Here is an 18,611-nt window from a genome sequence, read left to right as displayed (position 1 = left end):
GACACACCACTGACCAAGCACGTGGAAACAGAGATAAACAAATGGGACTATCTTAAACTAAGAAGCTTCTTCACTTCATAAGAATCAGTGATTGGAACACAAAGACAGTGTACAGAATGGGAAAGGATATTCACCCAATAACCATCTGATAAGGGGTTGGTATCAAAGTTATACAATTTCCCTGGTTGAACTCTACAAGAAGAAAACATCCAACCCTGTCAGAAAATGGGACGACGAAATGAAGAGAAACTTTCTCAAATAAGAAATCCAATGGCCAAAAGGCACATGAAAAAATGCTCTACATTACTAATCATCAGGGAGATGCAGAGCAAAACAACAATGAGATAACATCTCACACCACAGAGACTGGCCCACACCCAAAAGAACAAAAGCAACCAGTGCAAGCGTGGATGTGGGGAGAAAGGGACTCTCCTTCACTGCTGGTGGGAATGCCGACTGGTTCAGCCCTTTTGGAAAACAGTATGTACGTTTTTCAAAAAATTAGAAATTGAGCTTCCATTTGAACCCAGCAATACTACTTCTTAGAAATATATCCCAGAGATGCAAAAAAAGTGTTGTAGAAATGACATCTTCTCTTGTATGTTTATTGCAACACTGCTTTCAATAGCCAGAATATGGAAAAACCCCAGTACCCAAGAACAGATGACTGGTTAAAGAAACTTTAGTACATCTACACAATGGAATACTATGCAGCTTTTAGAAAAGATGAAGTCATGAAATTTGCATATAAGTGGATTAATATGGAGAGTATCATGTCACGTGAAATGAGTCAGAAGTAGAGGTACAGACAAAGAAGTACTGAACTCATTTGTGGAATATAAAATAACAGAAGGGGAGAATAACACCTAAGGGTAGTAGAGATGAGTACCAGGAGGATTGATCCACAAGTTGGAAACTTGACTCTCATGCTGGGGAAAAAGGCAGCTGAGAGAAAGAAGGGACCACCAAGAAAAGGATGCTTGGAGAGCCTGCTCAGGATGGGAGATGTGCTGAAAGTAGACTATAGACTGAACACGATGGTCACTTAATACCTTTATTGCAAACCACAATACTCAAAAGGAGATTGAGAGCAAAAGGGAATGTGCCTGCCACAGAAGTGGGGGTTGAGGGGGCGTATGGGATTGAGGTGGTAGGAGGAATACTGGGAGCATTGGTGGTGGAGAATGGGCACTGGTGGAGGGATGGGTACGGTAATACATTAAAAATATAAAACAGGAGCTGCTTATCGGCCATGATCCCAGAGACTCAGAAACAAATCTTGGAACCCAGCGGCTTCTAGCAGAAATCTCTTCAGATTTAATTATTAAAACTTCAGAATTCCGAAATGGCGTGGGTCTATCACATCGATGTTATATGCAATTCATAATCAGCAATAGAAAACAAATTGTCTAAAGTTGCCTTTTCAGCAGATTTCAGTGTTGGGGTAAAATCCCAAGTAATATTTGTGGGTCTGGTGTCGAAATATTGAATGTAATCAAAGTTGAAAGAGAGTAATGTGGAAATCGTCTGCCACATGGGTAGGGGGAGGGTGTAGGATGGGGGAAATTCTGGGGGTTTTGGTGTTGAAAAATGTGCACTGGTGAAGGAACAGGTGTTTTATTATTATATGACCGAGACTTAAACCGAAAACTTTCTAACTGCTCTCACAGTGATTCAATAAAAGAAAAGCGAATGGACTATGCGTCAATCCAGGCCATCATGCCTGCCTGGAGGGAAAAGGGTGTTGTTCCCTTCCACCCTCTCCTCTCTGGAAAGAAAGATGGAGGCCGCATGGGAGCCTTGTGGAGAGCAGGTATGAGCCGGGCGTAGGGGAGCGACTGAAACCTCATGGGACGGGGGGCGTTCCGGCCCGTCCTTCACGCCCTACCGAGGACACCAGTTGCCCCCCATGAGTGGCTCTCCGGCACAGCCACGGCCCCAGAAGCTCAAGGACTTAATGCAGAAAACCAGCAGCTTGGAGCAGAAAAGCGAACGGACTATGCGTTAATCCAGGCCATCATGCCTGCCTGGAGGGGAAAGGGTGTTGCTCCCTTCTGCCCTCTCCTCTCTGGAAAGAAAGATGACGGCCGCATGGGAGCCTTGTGGAGAGCAGGTATGAGCCGGGGGTGGGGGCGCGACTGAAACCTCATGGGACGGGGGGCGTTCTGGCCCGTCCTTCACGCCCTACCGAGGTCACCAGTTGCCACCCACGAGTGGCTCTCCGGCACGGCAATGACTCCAGAGCACAGAAACCAATCTCTTTTTTAAAAAATATTTTAATTTATTTTTATTTTTTTAAATTAGTGAAAAACCATGAGGTACAGTTGTAGATTTACTATTTTTTGTGCTTGGGTTTCGATTATACAATGATCAGATACCCATCCCTCCACCAGTGCCCATTTTCCATCACCATAGATAATATCCCCCCAGCCCCCATCCCCCCAGCCCCTCCTTGCCTCTGCAGCAGGGCAATCCCCTGTGTTTTCTCTCTCTCGTTTTGGGTGTTGTGATCTGCAAAAGAGGCATTGAGTGGCAAATATGTTCAGTCCATAGTCTACTTTCGACATGCATCTCCCCTCCTGGGAGGATCCTCCAAACACCCTTTATTTGGTGCTCCCTTCTCTATCTGAACTACCCTTTCCCCGAGAATACCCGGCTGACTTCTAAGTTATGGAGTAATCCTCCTGGTGTTGATCTCAGCTATTCTTGGGTATTAATCTCATATTTTGTTACTTTATATCCCCCAGATGAATGCAATCTTTCTATGTCTATCCCTCTCTTTCTGACACATTTCGCTTAGCATGATACTTTCCATGTTGTACCACTTGTATGTAAATTTCACGACTTCATCTTTTCTAACAACTACATAGTACTCCATTGTGTAGATGTACCAAAGTTTCTTTAACCAGTCATCTGTTCTTGGGCATTCAGGTTTCTTCCAGTTTCTGGCTATTGTAAAGAGTGCTGCAATGAACAAACAAGTGCAGATGTCACTTTGACTATACATTTTTGCCTCTCTGGGATATATTCCCAGGAGTGGTATTGTTGGGTGAAATGGGAGCTCAATTTCTAATTTTTTGAGAATCGTCCATATTGTTTTCCAGAAGGGCTGAACCAGTCGACATTCCCACCAAAAGTGAAGGAGTGTCCCTTTCTCACCACATCCGCGCCAGCATCGGTTGCTTTTGTTCTTTTGAATGTGGGCCAGTCTCTGAGTTGTGAGATGGTATCTCATTTTGGTTTTGATCTGCATCTCCCTGATGATTAATGATGTAGAGCATTTTCTCATGTGCTTTTTTGCCATTCGGATTTCTTCTTTGAGAAAGTTTCTGTTCATTTCATTGCCCCATTTTTGGATGGGGTTGGATGTTTTCTTCTTGTGGAGTTTAACCAGTATTTTGTATATCCTGGATATCAACCCCTTGTCAGATGTGTATTCGGTGAATATCCTTTCCCATTCTGTAGACTGTCTTTGTATTTTGGTCACTGTTTCTTTGGAGGTGCAGAAACTTCTTAGTTTAAGATAGTCCCATTTATCTATCTCTGTTTTCACTTGCTGGGCCAGTAGCGTGGCATCTTTGAAGATACCATTAGCTTCAATGTCATGGAGGGTTTTGCCAACTTTGTCTTCAGTGTACCTTATGGTTTCTGGTCTGATGTTGAGGTCTTTAATCCATTTTGATCTTACTTTTGTACATGGTGTTAGGTAGAGTTCTGAGCCCATTTTTTTGCATGTAGCCATCCAGTTTTGCCAGCACAATTTGTTAAAGAAGCTTTCTTTACTCCACTTCACATTACTTGCACCTTTATCAAAGATTAGATGATCATATGATTGAGGGGAGATGTCAGTGTATTCAACCCTGTTCCATTGGTCCGCAGTTCTGCCTTTGTTCCAGTACCATGCTGTTTTAATTATTACTGCTTTGTAGTACAGTTTGAAGTTCGGGAGGTTGATTCCTCCCAATTTCTTTTTCCCAAGAATTGCTGTAGCTATTCGTGGGGGCTTATTGTTCCATATAAATTTCAGGAGTATTTGCTCCATTTCTTTGAAGAATGTCATGGGTATCCTTATAGGAATTGCATTGAATTTATACAATGCTTTCGGTAGTATTGCCATTTTGACAATGTTAAGTCTCCCGACCCAAGAGCAGGGGATATCTTTCCATTTCCTCATGTCCTCTTTTATTTCCTGACGTAGCATTTTGTAGTTTTCTTTGTACAGGTACTTTACTTCCTTAGTTAAGCTGATTCCTAGGTACTTGATTTTCTGGGGCACAATTGTGAAAGGGATTGTTTTTTTCATGGTGCTTTCTTCTCTCTCACTGTTGGCATATAGGAAAGCCATGGACTTTTGGGTATTGATTTTATAGCCTGCAACTTTACTATATGAGTCTATTGTTTCTAGGAGTTTTTTGGTGGAGGTTATTGGGTTCTCTAAGTAGAGTATCATATCATCTGCAAATAGTGAGAGCTTGATTTCTTCCTTTCCTACCTGAATGCCCTTAATATCTTTTTCTTGCCTAATCGCTATTGCTAGTACTTCCAGTATTATATTGAACAGCAGTGGAGAGAGTGGGCATCCTTGTCTCGTCCCTGATCTTAGAGGGAAGGCTCTCAGTTTTTCCCCATTGAGGATGATGCTTGCTGTAGGCTTGTGGTAGATGGTTTAATTATGTTGCGGAAGGTCCCATCTATACCCATTTTGGCTAGGGTTTTCATCATAAAGGGGTGCTGGATCTTGTCAAATGCTTTCTCTGCATCTGTTGATATAATCATATGTTTTTTATCTTTTCTTTTGTTGATATGATGGATTATGTTGATTGATTTCCAAATATTAAACCATCCTTGCATCCCTGGGATGAATCCCACTTGGTCATGGTGTATGATCTTTTTGATGAGTAGTTGGATTCTATTTGCTAGTAGTTTGTTGAGGATCTTTGCATCTGTGTTCATCAGGGATATCGGTCTGTAATTCTCTTTCTTTGTGGTATCTCTGTCTGCTTTTGGTATCAGTGTGATATTTGCTTCGTAGAAACTGTTCGGAAGTGTTTTTGATATTTCAATTTCGTGGAAAAGCTTAAAGAGGATTGGGAGTAAGTCCTCTTTAAAGATTTGGAAGAATTCACTAGTGAATCCAGCCGGGCCAGGACTTTTGTGCTTGGGGAGAATTTTTATTACCATTTCAATTTCCTTGGTGGTGATTGGTCTGTTCAGGTATTCCAGGTCTTCTTGGTTCAGCCTTGGGAGTCTGTAGGAGTCTAGGAATTTATCCATTTCCTCGAGGTTTTGATGTTCCGTGGCATAAAGCTTCTCAAAGTACTCCCTGAGGATCCTTTGAATTTCTGTCGTTTCTGTTGTAATGACTCCCTTTTCATTTCTGATTCGGTTTATTAGGTTTTTCTCTCTCCCTTTCTTTGTGAGTTTTGCTAGAGGCTTATCGATCTTGTTAATTTTCTTGAAGAACCAGCTCTTGGTTTCATTGATCTTTCGAATTGTTTTTTGGGTTTCCATCTCGTTAATCTCTGCTCTGAGTTTTATTATTTCCTTTCTCCTGTTCGGGTTGTGCTCCTTTTTTGGTCGTTCTCCAAGCTCTTAAGCTGTGAGGTTAGGTTACTTATGTGTGCTCGCTCCTCCTTCCTGAGGAATGCTTGTAGAACTATAAACTTTCCTCTTAACACAGCTTTTGCTGTGTCCCATAAGTTTTGGTAACTCGTGTTCTCATTTTCATTCGTTTTTAGGGATCTTTTGATTTTCTCTTTGATTTCCTCTCTAATCCACTCGTTGTTCAATAGCACACTGTTTAATTTCCAGGTGTTTGATTTAGTTTTCTGTTTTTGTGTGTGACTTACTTCTAATTTCAGCGCATTATGGTCTGAGAAGATTGTTGATACAATCTCTATCTTCTTAATTTTATGGAGGCATGTTTTGTGGCTCAGCATGTGGTCTATCTTGGAGAATGTTCCATGTACGCTTGAGAAGAATGTGTATTCAGCTTTTTGTGGATGAAGTGTCCTGTATATATCAACTAAGTCCCTTTCTTCCATTGTTTCCCTCAGATGAAGTATGTCCTTGCTAAGCTTGAGTCTGGTGATCTATCAAGAGGTGACAAAGCGGCGTTGAAGTCTCCCACTAGTATTGTGTTGCTATTGATGTCTTTTTCCAAATCTGTGAGTAGTTGTTTTAAGTACTTTGCTGGTCTCTCATTAGGTGCATATACATTTATTATTGTAAGTTCTTCCTGTTGTACAGATCCTTTGATCACTAAGAAATGGCCTTCACTGTCTCTTATGACCTTCTTCACTCTGAGATCGATGTGGTCTGATATTAGGATGGCTACCCGAGCTTTTTTATGGGAGCTGTTTGCCTGTAGGATTGTTTTCCAGCTTTTGACTCTGAGTCTGTGTTTGCTTTGACTATTGAGATGTGTTTCTTGCAGGCAGCAGAATGTTGGGTTCAATTTTCGAATCCATCCTGCCACTCTATGTCTTTTAATTGGTGCGTTTATCCCATTGACATTGAGGGAGATTATTGTTATGGGATTTTGTCCCATTGTTTTGTTGAAATTTGGTGTATTTGAGGGGCCTTTCTAGCCTTAAAGTAGCCCATTTAGTTGTTCTTGTAACCATGGTTTTGAGTCTATGAAGTTCATGAGCTGTTATTTGTCTGTGAAACTGTGTGTTGTTCCTTCTATTATGAATGAGAGTCTTGCTGGGTAAAGTATTTTTGGGGAGGCATTTATTTCATTGAGTTTTTTCACTATGTCCCACCACTGTTTTCGGGCCTTGAGGGTTTCATCAGAAAAATCAGCTGTGAATTTTAAGGATGCTCCTTTGTAAGAGATTTCTTTCTTCGATCTTGCTGCCTTCAGAATTTTGTCTCTGTCTAAGGTTTTGGTCATTTTGATCAGAATGTGTCTTGGGGTATTTTTATTCGGATTTCTTCTAGCTAGTACCCTTCCGACCTCCTATATGTGGTCACAAGTTTTCTTCAGCTCTGGAAACGTTGTAGCAATGATGTCTTTGACAGTTTCTTCTTCATCAAGGTTTTCTTCCTGTACCTCTGGGACTCCAATAATTCTTATGTTACCCCTCTTGGCTTCATCACGATCTTCTCTTGCCTTCTGTTCCCGAATTGTGAGTCTCTTTCCATTTTCTGCTCTTTTCTGGCGAGTCTCTGAACTTCATCTTCGAGCTCACTGATTCTGTTCTCAGCAGCTCCTACTCTGCTGCTGAGGCCTTCCACTGAGTTTTTCAATTCGCCTACGAGATTTTTCAGGTCTGTCATTTCTGATTGCATTTTCCTCATTTCTGCCTTCAAATCCTCTTGTCTTCTATTGGCATTGCTTTCCATTGTTTCTTTTAGTTCCCTAAGCATCCTAAGTAGCTCCCTTCTGAATTCCTTGTCAGAGAGGTTGTCTTACACCACAGTACTATTGGTGTCATCTGGGCTAGACTCTTCAATAAGAAAGCTTGGTGGGCTTTTGCGTTGCTTTACCATTGTGACAAGTGTGGTTTAGTCCTTCACGTGCACTGTTACTATTCTGCTTGATATGCAGTGTGAGTTAAGATAGACTTATGAGTTATTGGCTACTGTGTTTCTAGTGGCTGAGCTAAACTAGAGAAATTTCCATCTAAGAAGGTAGCTTATGGTTCCTATGGCATATGTAGTGGGAAAATATTTTGCAGCCGCGTTAGTGGCTGCGGCTCCGGAAAGAGTCCCTGGCACTGGGCGAGGAGTTGGAAACGTCTCCTGGTTGGAATGAGGAGCCGTTCAGCTTTGTTGCCCAGAGCTGGGCCTCCGTGTCCGTCCCGCGCAGATCAGGGGAGATAACCGGCTTTCTAGGAGATGGATCTAGCTGTGCATGCCCAGAGAGGGTCCCAGTCCCTTGGGGGCGGGCTGTACCTGGTTGGAATTGGAGCCGTTCAGCTTTGTTGCCCAGAGCTGGGCCTCCGTGCCCGTCCCGCCAGAAACCAATCTCTTAATTATCTGACTCTCAGTAGAAATACTTCCAGGGCCAATAAGTAAAATAGCAGAAATCCAAAACCGCGTGGCTGCTATTGCGGGGCCGCGCAACATCATTTAATTCTTGAACCCAGCTGTAGAAAGCAAATCATTTTGCAATGTTTTTTCAGCATGGCTGATTTGAAGGGGGGGGGGGGTAAACTCTAAATAATAATGGTGCAACTTTTATCGAAACAATGAAGCTAGTCAAAGTAGATAGAGTGTTAACTAGAATTCATCTGCCCCACAGGCATTGGAGGGGTGGGGGTTTATTGGGGTTCTTCGTGGTGAAAAATAAGTATTGGTAAAGGGAAATGTGATTGATATTTGCATGACTGAGACCTAAACCTGTAAGCTTTGTAACTTTTCCCACAGAGATTCAATAAATAAATGAATAAATAAAAAGGGGAATGCCCTGCCACAGAGGCAGGGTGGGATGGGGGGGCGGGGAATGGGAGGGATGCTGGGACCCACGGTGGTGGAGGATGGGCGCTGGTGGAGGGATGGGTACTTGATCATGTATAACTGAAACCTAAGCACAAAAATTTGTAAGTCTATAACTGTACCTCATGGTGTTTCACTAATAAAAAAAGAATAAAGGGGGAAAAAAAAGAAAAAAATGATAAAATGAAATGAAAAAAAAAACAGAGATCATTGCCGAGGGTTTTGTGCCATCTTTCTGTAGAGGTTTGTTGTGCTTGTAAGGGTTTGTCTTGTCTTACAGTAGCCCCTATTGTCCTTCTTTTAAGGCTGGTTTTGAGCCTATGAAGTTCCTGAACTGTTGTTTATCATGAAATCGTGTATCGTTCCTTCCTTAGAGTTTATATGAGAGTGTAGCTGGATAAAGTATTCTTGGTGTGGTGTTCATTTCCTTGAGTTTTTTTCAATATATCCCACCATTGTCTTCAGGTGTGGAAGGTTTCCCTGATAAGTCTGCCTTAAATGTAAGGGGTGCTCCTTTGTATGTGATTTATTTCTTTGACCTTGTTGCTTGCAGTATTGTTTCTCTACCTGTGGCATCAGTCATTCTGATTATGATGGAGTTTTTTTTTAGCATCTCTTTTAGCTGGTACCCTTTCGGTTCCTTCTAGCTCCTTAGATGCCTGCATTCTGTAAAAGCTCTGGGAACTTCTCAGCATTGATATTTTTTTTATAAATAATGTAGGAGTACTGCTATTTGTTCAGTCATTGATTAAGCTGTTTGAATTGGGCATGAATTCCAAATTACTTTTTTTTTTACTTTTTGTGTCACACCCGGCAATGCTCAGGGGTTACTCCTGGCTTTGAACTTAGGAATTACTTCTGGACGTGCTCGGGGTACTATATAGATGCTGGGAATCGAAACCGGGTCAGCCACATGCAAGAGACCTTCACGTTCAATGTTACTATTCTGCTTGAAATGCAGAATGAATTAAGATGGGTTTAATGAATTATTGGCTAATCTGTTTCTGGTGGTTAAGCTAACCTATAAAAGGTTCCATCTAAGAGGGTAACTTATGGTTCCTATGGGATATGTAGTGGGAGAATAAGTCCTGGCCACTAATGCGGCCACAGCTCCAGCAAGGGTCCCTGGCGCTGGGTGCCGGGCAGGTACCTATTTGAATGAGGACCAGTTCAGCTTTGTTTCCACGTAGTGTGCCTCAGTTCCCGTCCTGCGCAGAACAAGGGTGAAAACCGGCTGTTCTCAGGGCATCTAGTTAGCTCCACGGGCCTGAAAAGAGTCCCTGGTGCTGGGCGCTGGGTGGGTACTGTACCTGTTTGAATGAGGAGAGAGTGCTCGGACTAATTGGGGGGGGGTTCTTATTTATTGTGTTTTTGACTGCTTTATACATCTTGCGGTTATTTTTTTGCTTTATAATTGTTAACCATAGTTACATTCAAATATAGTTTTAGATAAACCCCACGACCAGAATGCCCTACATTCCTCTACCAATACTTTAAAGTTTACTGAGATATATGCCAGTCCCCTTAAACTCAGTTCTGTGAACTATCTCTCAGTTTCTGCTCTTTGTTTCATTTCTGGGTATTTATAGCCCACATGAGAGAGATCACTCTGTGTCCATCATTCGCTTATGACAGACTTTGCTCAGTATGATACCCTCTAGCTCCATCGACATCCAAGTAATTGCATGATTTCACCTTTTCTTACAGCTGCACAAGGTTCCATAATGTAACTATGCCACAGTTTCTTGATTCACTTGTAAATAGTTGGACATTTGGGCTGACTCCATATCTAGGCTATTGTACGAAATGCTACAGTCATTATAATGTGCAGATATCCTTTGAAATTCATGTTTTTATAGTTTTGAGATAGATGTCAAGAAGCGATAATGCTCAGTTGCATGGAAGGTCTATTCAATTAGTGTAAATTTCTATATTTCTTTTCATTGAACAAGACATCCTCACAACAAAGAATGAGGGTTCTCTTTTCACCACAACCCTCTAGTCATTTCTCTTGGAGTGGAAAAGTTTCATAAGCTGATGTGGTCCCCTTTGTCTTTATCAGCTCTATTATTTTGTCCAGTGGTTTGAGTCAAGTGGTTCCTTGAGATAACATTAAGGAGAGTTGTGAGATGTTTTTTTTGATTTGCTCTCTGGATTTGAGTCACGTATCAAGGTTTTTAATCCATTTAAAATTAATTCACTGCAGGGTAGAGATGGATTCAGATTCCTTTTAATTTTTTTTAATGCAGCTATCCTGTTGTCATCCTCTTTGTTGAAGAAGCTCTCCTTGTTGCTTATCATGTACCTAGCCAATTTTGCCAAGATATTGAGGAAATAATCCATTCACTTTAATTTGCTTTTGAATATTTTTAATTTCTCATTGTAGCACAGCGGATAAGGCGTTTGTCTTGCATGTGGCTGACCCAGTCGGCCCAGGTTTGATTCTTACGCCCCTCTCGGAGAGCCCGGCATACTACCGAGAGTATTTTGCCAGTACGGCAAAGCCTGGCAAGCTACTCATGACGTGTTCAATATGCCAAACACAGTAACAACAAGTCTCACGATGGAGACGTTACTGGGCCTGCCCGTTCATTGTTCAAATCAATGAACAATGTGAGGTCAGTGCTACATTCCAATTGTATTTTTATCAATTCAATTAATGTTCAGAATTATATTATATCATCTCTGTTATTTTGATCTTTTAACAAACCTTTTATGATTGATTTGTGGTTTCATCAGTACAAAAATTTTGCCTGATTTGAGTTTACTTTTCTCACATTTTTTGAGAATTGCTTTCTGTCCCCACATAGGCTTTCTCTGGTGACTATTCCAGAAACCCATGAAAAGAAGGTGTATTCTGTTGCTTAAATTTGCCACCCTAGGTGATGCTCCAGGTCTATTCCTGGCTTTGTGCTTTGGAGTGTCCCCTGGTGGTATTTCAGGGATCAAACCTGAGTCAGCTGTCTGCAAAGCAAGTGCCTAGACCCGTCTATTATTTCTTATGCCAATCGGTTGTGTGTGTGTGTGTGTGTATGTATATATACATATATATGTTTTAGGTACACACCGGTAATATTCAGGGGTTAATCCCAGGCTGAGAGCTAAGGAATCAGTTTTGGTCGTACTCAGTGGACCATTTGGAGTGCTGGGAATTGAACCCAGCTCAGCCGCATGAAGGTAAACACCTAACCAGCTGTACTCTCAGTCTTGTCCCTAGTCTAGTGCTTTTTAAATAAAAACTTATTGAGGTGACTTTGGTAGCAAGAGAATAAAATCTTATATGCTTATATTATATTGTTTCAGAGAAAATGCTATCATGCCTAGTACAACACCAAAGTACCATTTTTTGGATGGAATGTTCTGTGTCAACAATCTATTCAGTTACTATGTTAGTAAGATCTCTTTAATGCATCACTAAGGTAATTATTTTCTTGTTAAGTTTCTAATGGATTATTCATTCATCATTATAAACTCACTTAAATTTCCTGTTTTAGTACTGCTATAAATAGTTTGCTCAATGTAAGTCAATAGTTGTTTATTTTGTTTTCCTTTAATGATTACACATATTTTAATAAACTATATGTTGATAGTTGCCATATTTATAAATACCTGGTTTCCATAATTTTCTTTTGCTACTATTTTGTGCTGAAAATTTATCTTATGATATAGCTTCTTTAGCTTTTCTTTCATTATCATTCACTTTGTAGACCTTTTACTTTTCACCCTTCACCTTTCAATGAGTCTATGATTGCTTATAGAACTGTTTTTTGTTTGTTGTAAATAGTATATAGCTTGCCTTGCTCTCTCTCACTCTCTCTCTGTTTCTTTCTCATTCTCTCCCTTGCTCTCTTTGGTTATGGAACACCTAGCTATATTAAGGAATTACTCCTGATTCTGTGCTTTGTGATATTTCGATAGTGCTTGGGATATTGTAGTCTGGCTGGGAAGCAAGCCCAGGTCAGATGCAAGCAATGCAAGCTCTCCAACCTCTGTAACATTTTCTGGACAAAGAGAAACACTTTTTAAAATCACACTGGTTGGTGACTGTGTTCTTAAGAGTTCTTGTAACTATATAGGTGTTGTTAAAATGTCATAAATATGTAATTTTTCAATGAACTGTGTCACTCTAGACTATATTGTATCTTTATATTAGTTAGTAGTGCATATAGTGCCATTACACAGTTTTGTTCCTTACATGTCTCTCAAAAATTTGTCTTCATTCATTCTTGCAGGTAAGTTAGTTTCTGAACTACTGAGGGTGGCCTTGCTCACTCAGTCCATAGTCATAATTATCACTCACACTTGTGCCAACTAGCATACTTTAGAGTGATGTATTTGGATAGAATATCCCTGTTAATGTTTGATAGTGATGCAAGAAGAGAGAGAACTATTGTTTAAATGACTTAGAATGAAAGCAAAAACCTGAAATTATTAGAAAGGAGAGAAAAACAATCAAGTGGATAAATGGAAACATCAGTCATGATAACAATGGAACTCATGTTTTATCTATGTATAAATGATATAAAGACCTATGATTTATATCTTTACATGGTTATACATGAATATACTCACATATGTGTCTACATTTTATTTGTGTACATTGTTTTAATATATATCATGTCACATATGTCTATTGTAAAATACAAAGGTTCCATTATTTATGTAATTTATATACATGTAGATATTTCATAATAAACTTTTCAATCAGATAGTTATGGGTTGTTTTAATTCCTACCCAATTCATCTTTACACTGTTGTGTCAGAGCTTAAAGAAAGTGCACTTGGGGCTGGAGAGATAGCACAGAGGGTAGGCCGTTTGCCTTGCACACTGCCCACTCAGGTTCAATTCCCAGCATCCCATATGGTCCCCCTGAGCACTGCTAGGATTAACTCCAGAGTGCAGAGCCAGGAATAACCTCTGTGCATCACCAGGTATGACCCAAAAAAGCAAAAAAAAAAAAAAGAAGAAAGAAAGAAAGAAAGAAAGAAAGAAAGAAAGAAAGAAAGTGTACAGTAGCACTGTAGTGCTGTCCTCCCATTGTTCATCAATTTGCTTGAGCAGGCACAGTAACGTCTCCATTGTGAGACTTGTTTTTACTTTTTTTTGGCATATTCATATGCCACCGGGAGTTTTCCAGGCTCACTGTGTGGGTGGAATACCCTTGTAGCTTGCCAGGCTTTCTGACAGGGACCGAGGAATCTAACCCAGGTCAGTTGTGTGCAAGGCAAAACCCAACCCGTTTTGCTATAGCTAATTCTATAAACATACATGCACTGGAAGACTGTCCTCCAGTTGTTCTTCGATTTGCTAGAGTGGGCACAGTAACGTCTCCATTGTGAGACTTGTTACTATGTTTGACATATTGAATATGTCATGGGTAGCTTACCAGGCTTTGCCATGCGGAGGTAATATTCTCAGTAGCTTCCCGGGCTCTCTGAGAGGGCCAGAGGAATCAAACAAAGGTTGGCCACATAGAAGATGAACACCCTACAACTGTGATATTGCTACAGCCCATAAACATATATAATACACATAATTATATAACCATACATTGGTTCTAAGAAAGTGCATAAACCTAAAAATCATATCATGTTCAATATCTAGACAAGAAAGTAATGCACACATTAAATAGTCACCTGGATCAAGATAGAAAACATTTCTGATACCCCGTAAGAATTAATTTTGAGGAAGTACCTGAAATATTATAGAGAGTTTTTAAAATTGTGTCCTGAATCTTATTTAATAAAAAATTGATTTCATTTAAGACTGTACAATTATTGTAGGGGCCATCTCGAGTTCAGGGGAGCTGGGAAATCCCAGTTATTTTTGGATGGGGATGAACTGATAATAGTCATCTGATGGCAATATAGATTTTCTGAGGATGGGTATAAATCCATACTTAAGAGGAAATGAAAAGTAAACATCAAAAATTTATAATGAGAATTTCATAAAAAATAAAATTGAAAAAAATATTTATGTAAGCATTTCTTCTGTTAAAATTCTCTTTACTGGTCAGTCTGGTTAATAAAACCAGTTTTATGTCAACAGAGTGGGACATGGGAATACCAAGCTCTCTGAGATGTGTGTTTGTAAACAGGTTTATCTGAGCTCTAAGAACATCAATTCTTGTATAATAGCTTCCTTATTTATGTGTGTATATATATGTATGTATATATATATTTGTTATCTCATTCAGTCTAAGTTGTTTGACTTAAAGAACATCATCTTATTAGCAAACAGCTTTAGTGCTTGTTTTATATCTCTGTTTCTCAGGCTGTAGATGAAAGGGTTCATCATGGGGGTGACTATCATATACATTACAGAAGCAGCTATTCCTTTAGCACTGGACATGTCTTGTGAGGGTAAAAAGTACACTTCTGCAATGGTTCCATAGAACAAAGCTACAACGAGGAGATGGGAACCACAGGTAGAAAGGACTTTGAAGAATTTCTTAGCAGAAGGATTTTTCAGAACAGTGGCCCATATGCAGATATATGATCCCATGATAAAAGTGAATGGAATATATACAATCATTATTCCCTCAATGAATATGACCAGATTATTGAGTGAAATGTCTGAGCAGCTTACCTCCAGCAATGCAGTGAGTTCACAGAAAAAATGGGGGATGGTAATAACACCACAGAAGGACACCTGGGTCAAGAGCAGAGTGTGGATCAGTGCGTGTGCAAAACTGAAGAGCCAGGACCCAGCTACTAACATCATACATCGTTCTTGCCTCATGATCATGTTGTAGTGGAGTGGCTGACAGACAGCTACATACCTGTCATAGGCCATCACTGCAAGAAGAAAATTGTCAGTACAAGCAAAAAATATTAAAAAATACATCTGAGAAACACACCCTGAATAGGAGATGGACTTGTGATTACTCTGTATGTCCATCAACATTTTGGGAACCGTGACAGATGATAAAAACACGTCGTTGAAGGCCAAGAAACTGAGGAAGAAATACATGGGGGTGTGGAGGCGAGAGTCTATCCTGATGAGTAGGATGATAAGAAGGTTCCCCAACACGGTGCTTAAGTAGATGACCAGGAAGAGGGTCAAGAACCAGCCCTGTCGTTCTGGTGGTATAGGGAGACCCAGGAGGAGGAATTCAGAAACTCTGGTCTCATTCTGTCTCTTCATGATGCTCCTCTTTCTTCTGGGAGTCAAAAAGAGTGAAACGTTCAGAACCTGAATAGGCATTTTATAGTAACATAATTTTATATGAAAGTGTTACTATTTTTAACTGGACTTTGTTCACAACTCACATGTATGTTTACATGAATCACCATGTACTGTTCAGGTTCTAATAATACATCACAATTTCACAATTTATAAGATATTTTTCTTAATCTGAAAATTAAGAAATCATGCTCTGTACAAAGCATTATACAAAGTGCTATATACAAGAGTAAGCAAACAGTGCAAGTCTCAGCACTGAAGTGGTGTACAAAATCATAATATCTAAGTGTGCAAAGTTGGATCGCTGCTACAGATAATGGTGAAAGGAAAGACATCAGGTATCTAACTAGAATCTGTATCTTAATTACAACACGCTGGCTCTCCTACTCCTCATTTTTATACCATGTCCTGACATGCTGAGTGACATCACTCCAATATAGTTGAACGAGGGAATCCTTGCTGTCTTTTGTATTCAAGATAAACAGCATGATGACAAGTATTTCTTAGAGACTGAACTGCTCAGGGACACTGGTGCTATCTCACCATGTTCTCTAAAATGGATAGTGACTTATTCTGTGAGGAGACACCACAATAAACTAATAAGCTATAACACATAGAGAGCCTTGAATTTCATAGGATTTAACTTTTGATTATTGTTGTCCTTCACCTAGGGAAAGAGGAACAGACCATGTTCACAAAGAGTGTGAGGTATCTTTTTAGATAGGTTTATTTCATAAACCTTCTATAAGTATTGTCCCAGACTTTGAAGATTTATGATCCGTGGAGATTTATAACAAAAGTATTTAGTTTGAGGAAAGATTTTTATTATCCATCTTGAGACTGAACTCTGATTATTTGCCAGACACAGTGCTTAATGATTAGTGAAAACTTTTCAATTTAAAATCTCAATATAACTTTGTGATCGAGACTAAGTCACCCTTTCTTTACCACTGGAAACTGAATATAAGAGACAAACATAGCAGTTACGGACTGTGGATTAGACCGTTTCTGGCCTAGTGAGATACTGGAATCAAAGGAACATGTTTGTATACTTACCAGGAGAAAGAAATGCGCCCGATCCTACCTGCTCAGTGCAGTTATGTGGCCATCATTGACAGACTTCTAAGTGTCTGTGGACATAAAGATGGTTCTCATTTATATAACCATCTTATAATCAGACATCATTAACAAATAATAAATACAAAAATATTGAATGACATGCAGAGATAATATAAGACACGAAAAGGAAAGCAAAGATTACACATCACCACACCACTGAGTTTAGATTTCAAAACTCCCCCATGCTGATCATGGGGAAACTCAGGAAATTTCTCCTCGTTGCTGGTGAGCATACCTATATCTCTCAGACTCGGTATTTTCATGACTAATCTTTGATACCTGTTTACAAGTTGAGAATGTGAAAGGGATTGAACAAGGGCAGGCTATTTGGTAATGAACTTCCAAATCACACTCAAAGCGCTCTACACTAGCTTACTAGGACTTCCCTGATGCTCTCTTCACTGGTCGTGGTGGAAAGAATATTTCACATGTAGTTTTATTTCTAACATATTTTTACATCTTGCCTTTTCTCCTTTCTATTTCTTTAAACTTGTTTTTGAGTATTAGTCTCTTACTATGTTTTTTATATCCCAAAATTATTGCAATTATTTTGTGTCTGCCCCTTCTTTATGACTTATTTACAGCAGAAACAAGACGCAGGAAGACTGGTCCCTACTTGGAAACTTGCCAGGAGTCCGGGGGAGAGGGCAATTAGGATTGGATAGGCACTAGGACAATGAAAGTTGGAAATGATCACTCTGGGAAGAACTGATTGCTAAAAAGAGAAAAATACATGCTAATTGTTCAGTATCTGTATTGAAATCTATAACACCCAAAAGAAAAGAGGGATAGTGAGAGAAAGAGAGAGAAAGAAAGAAGAAAGGTGTCTGATGTAGAGGCACAGTGGGAATGTGGTGGCAGGATGGAAATGGGGACATCAGTGCTCTATCTCATGATGGTTCAATGGAAAAAAAGAGAAAAAGTAGTTCTTGAGCCACAGTCAATGGTACTAAGATTTTATTACTGGCCCTGTGATTGGGGGTCCCTACTGGTGGTGCTTGGGAAACATTAGGCAATGTGGGGGATCAAACCAAGTATTTGAAATACAAATATCTTACCTCTTATCCTATCTTTCAAGACCCTCTTTGTCTGTTTTTACTGCATCATCAGAGATATCACATAGATACAGACACCTGTTGAGGAAACATACACTTTATCATATTACACATGCAAGAAATCATCACACAGCATATGCACATGGGATACATGTATAAGCTACTATACACAGAGAGACAGAACTTTCTGTTCTACAATTATAATCTCACTCTGCTTTCTTCACTCTTGGTTGGTCAAGAGCCTTCTAATCCAGTTTTCAAGTCTTTAGCCTCTGCAGTATTTAGGAAGAACAAAAAAAATGAGATGGAAACTACTGTGAGCCCATACTTTCCTGAGCTTTCTGTATCTGTCCTTGACCTACAAGTGAATAAAGAAGCCATTTTATAAACCACATAGAGGTCTCAGTCAAAGTCCCTAAGCTCCTGGTTAAAGAAAGAAAGGTAATTGCCACAGTCCAATTAGACCTTGGGAAGGTGGTTGAGGAGAACTGCTCAGACCACTTGAGAGAATTTTCCAGGTATCAAGGTTCCCTGGAATGGAACTGCCTGCTGAGTTCCTGCTGGACACAGGAATGGCTGAGATGTTTTCAAACACCAATGAAGCCAACGCACATGTCTGCCAGGGCTGGTTGTGGGTGTCTACCAGACACTCCTAGTTGTCCTTAAATAGGTAAAGTAATTTCCCTCAGCCTTGTTTTAGGCTGAAACTGAGAGAAGTGTACATTAAATAATGATTTCTGTCATTCTAATCTTTTATTACTGTTTTATTAGGTCATGCAAGCTAAGAAACATAGGTGCACAATGTA

The 18,611-nt window shown here is 39.9% G+C and overlaps 1 protein-coding gene across 1 annotated transcript; it reads right to left on the bottom strand.

The window, feature by feature from the left end:
* Window positions 1-14,638: 14,638 nt before the first annotated feature.
* LOC130045737 (olfactory receptor 1J4-like) lies at window positions 14,639-15,592 on the bottom strand. The gene has a single exon (XM_056138573.1). It carries the CDS (start codon window positions 15,590-15,592, stop codon window positions 14,639-14,641), a length of 954 nt encoding a protein of 317 aa, XP_055994548.1.
* Window positions 15,593-18,611: the final 3,019 nt, after the last annotated feature.

Source organism: Sorex fumeus, unplaced genomic scaffold (genome assembly GCF_029834395.1).
Source record: "Sorex fumeus unplaced genomic scaffold, SorFum_2.1 ptg000129l, whole genome shotgun sequence".
NCBI classification, from domain to species: Eukaryota; Metazoa; Chordata; class Mammalia; order Eulipotyphla; family Soricidae; genus Sorex; species Sorex fumeus.
This window is presented reverse-complemented; position numbering and strand designations above follow the sequence as displayed.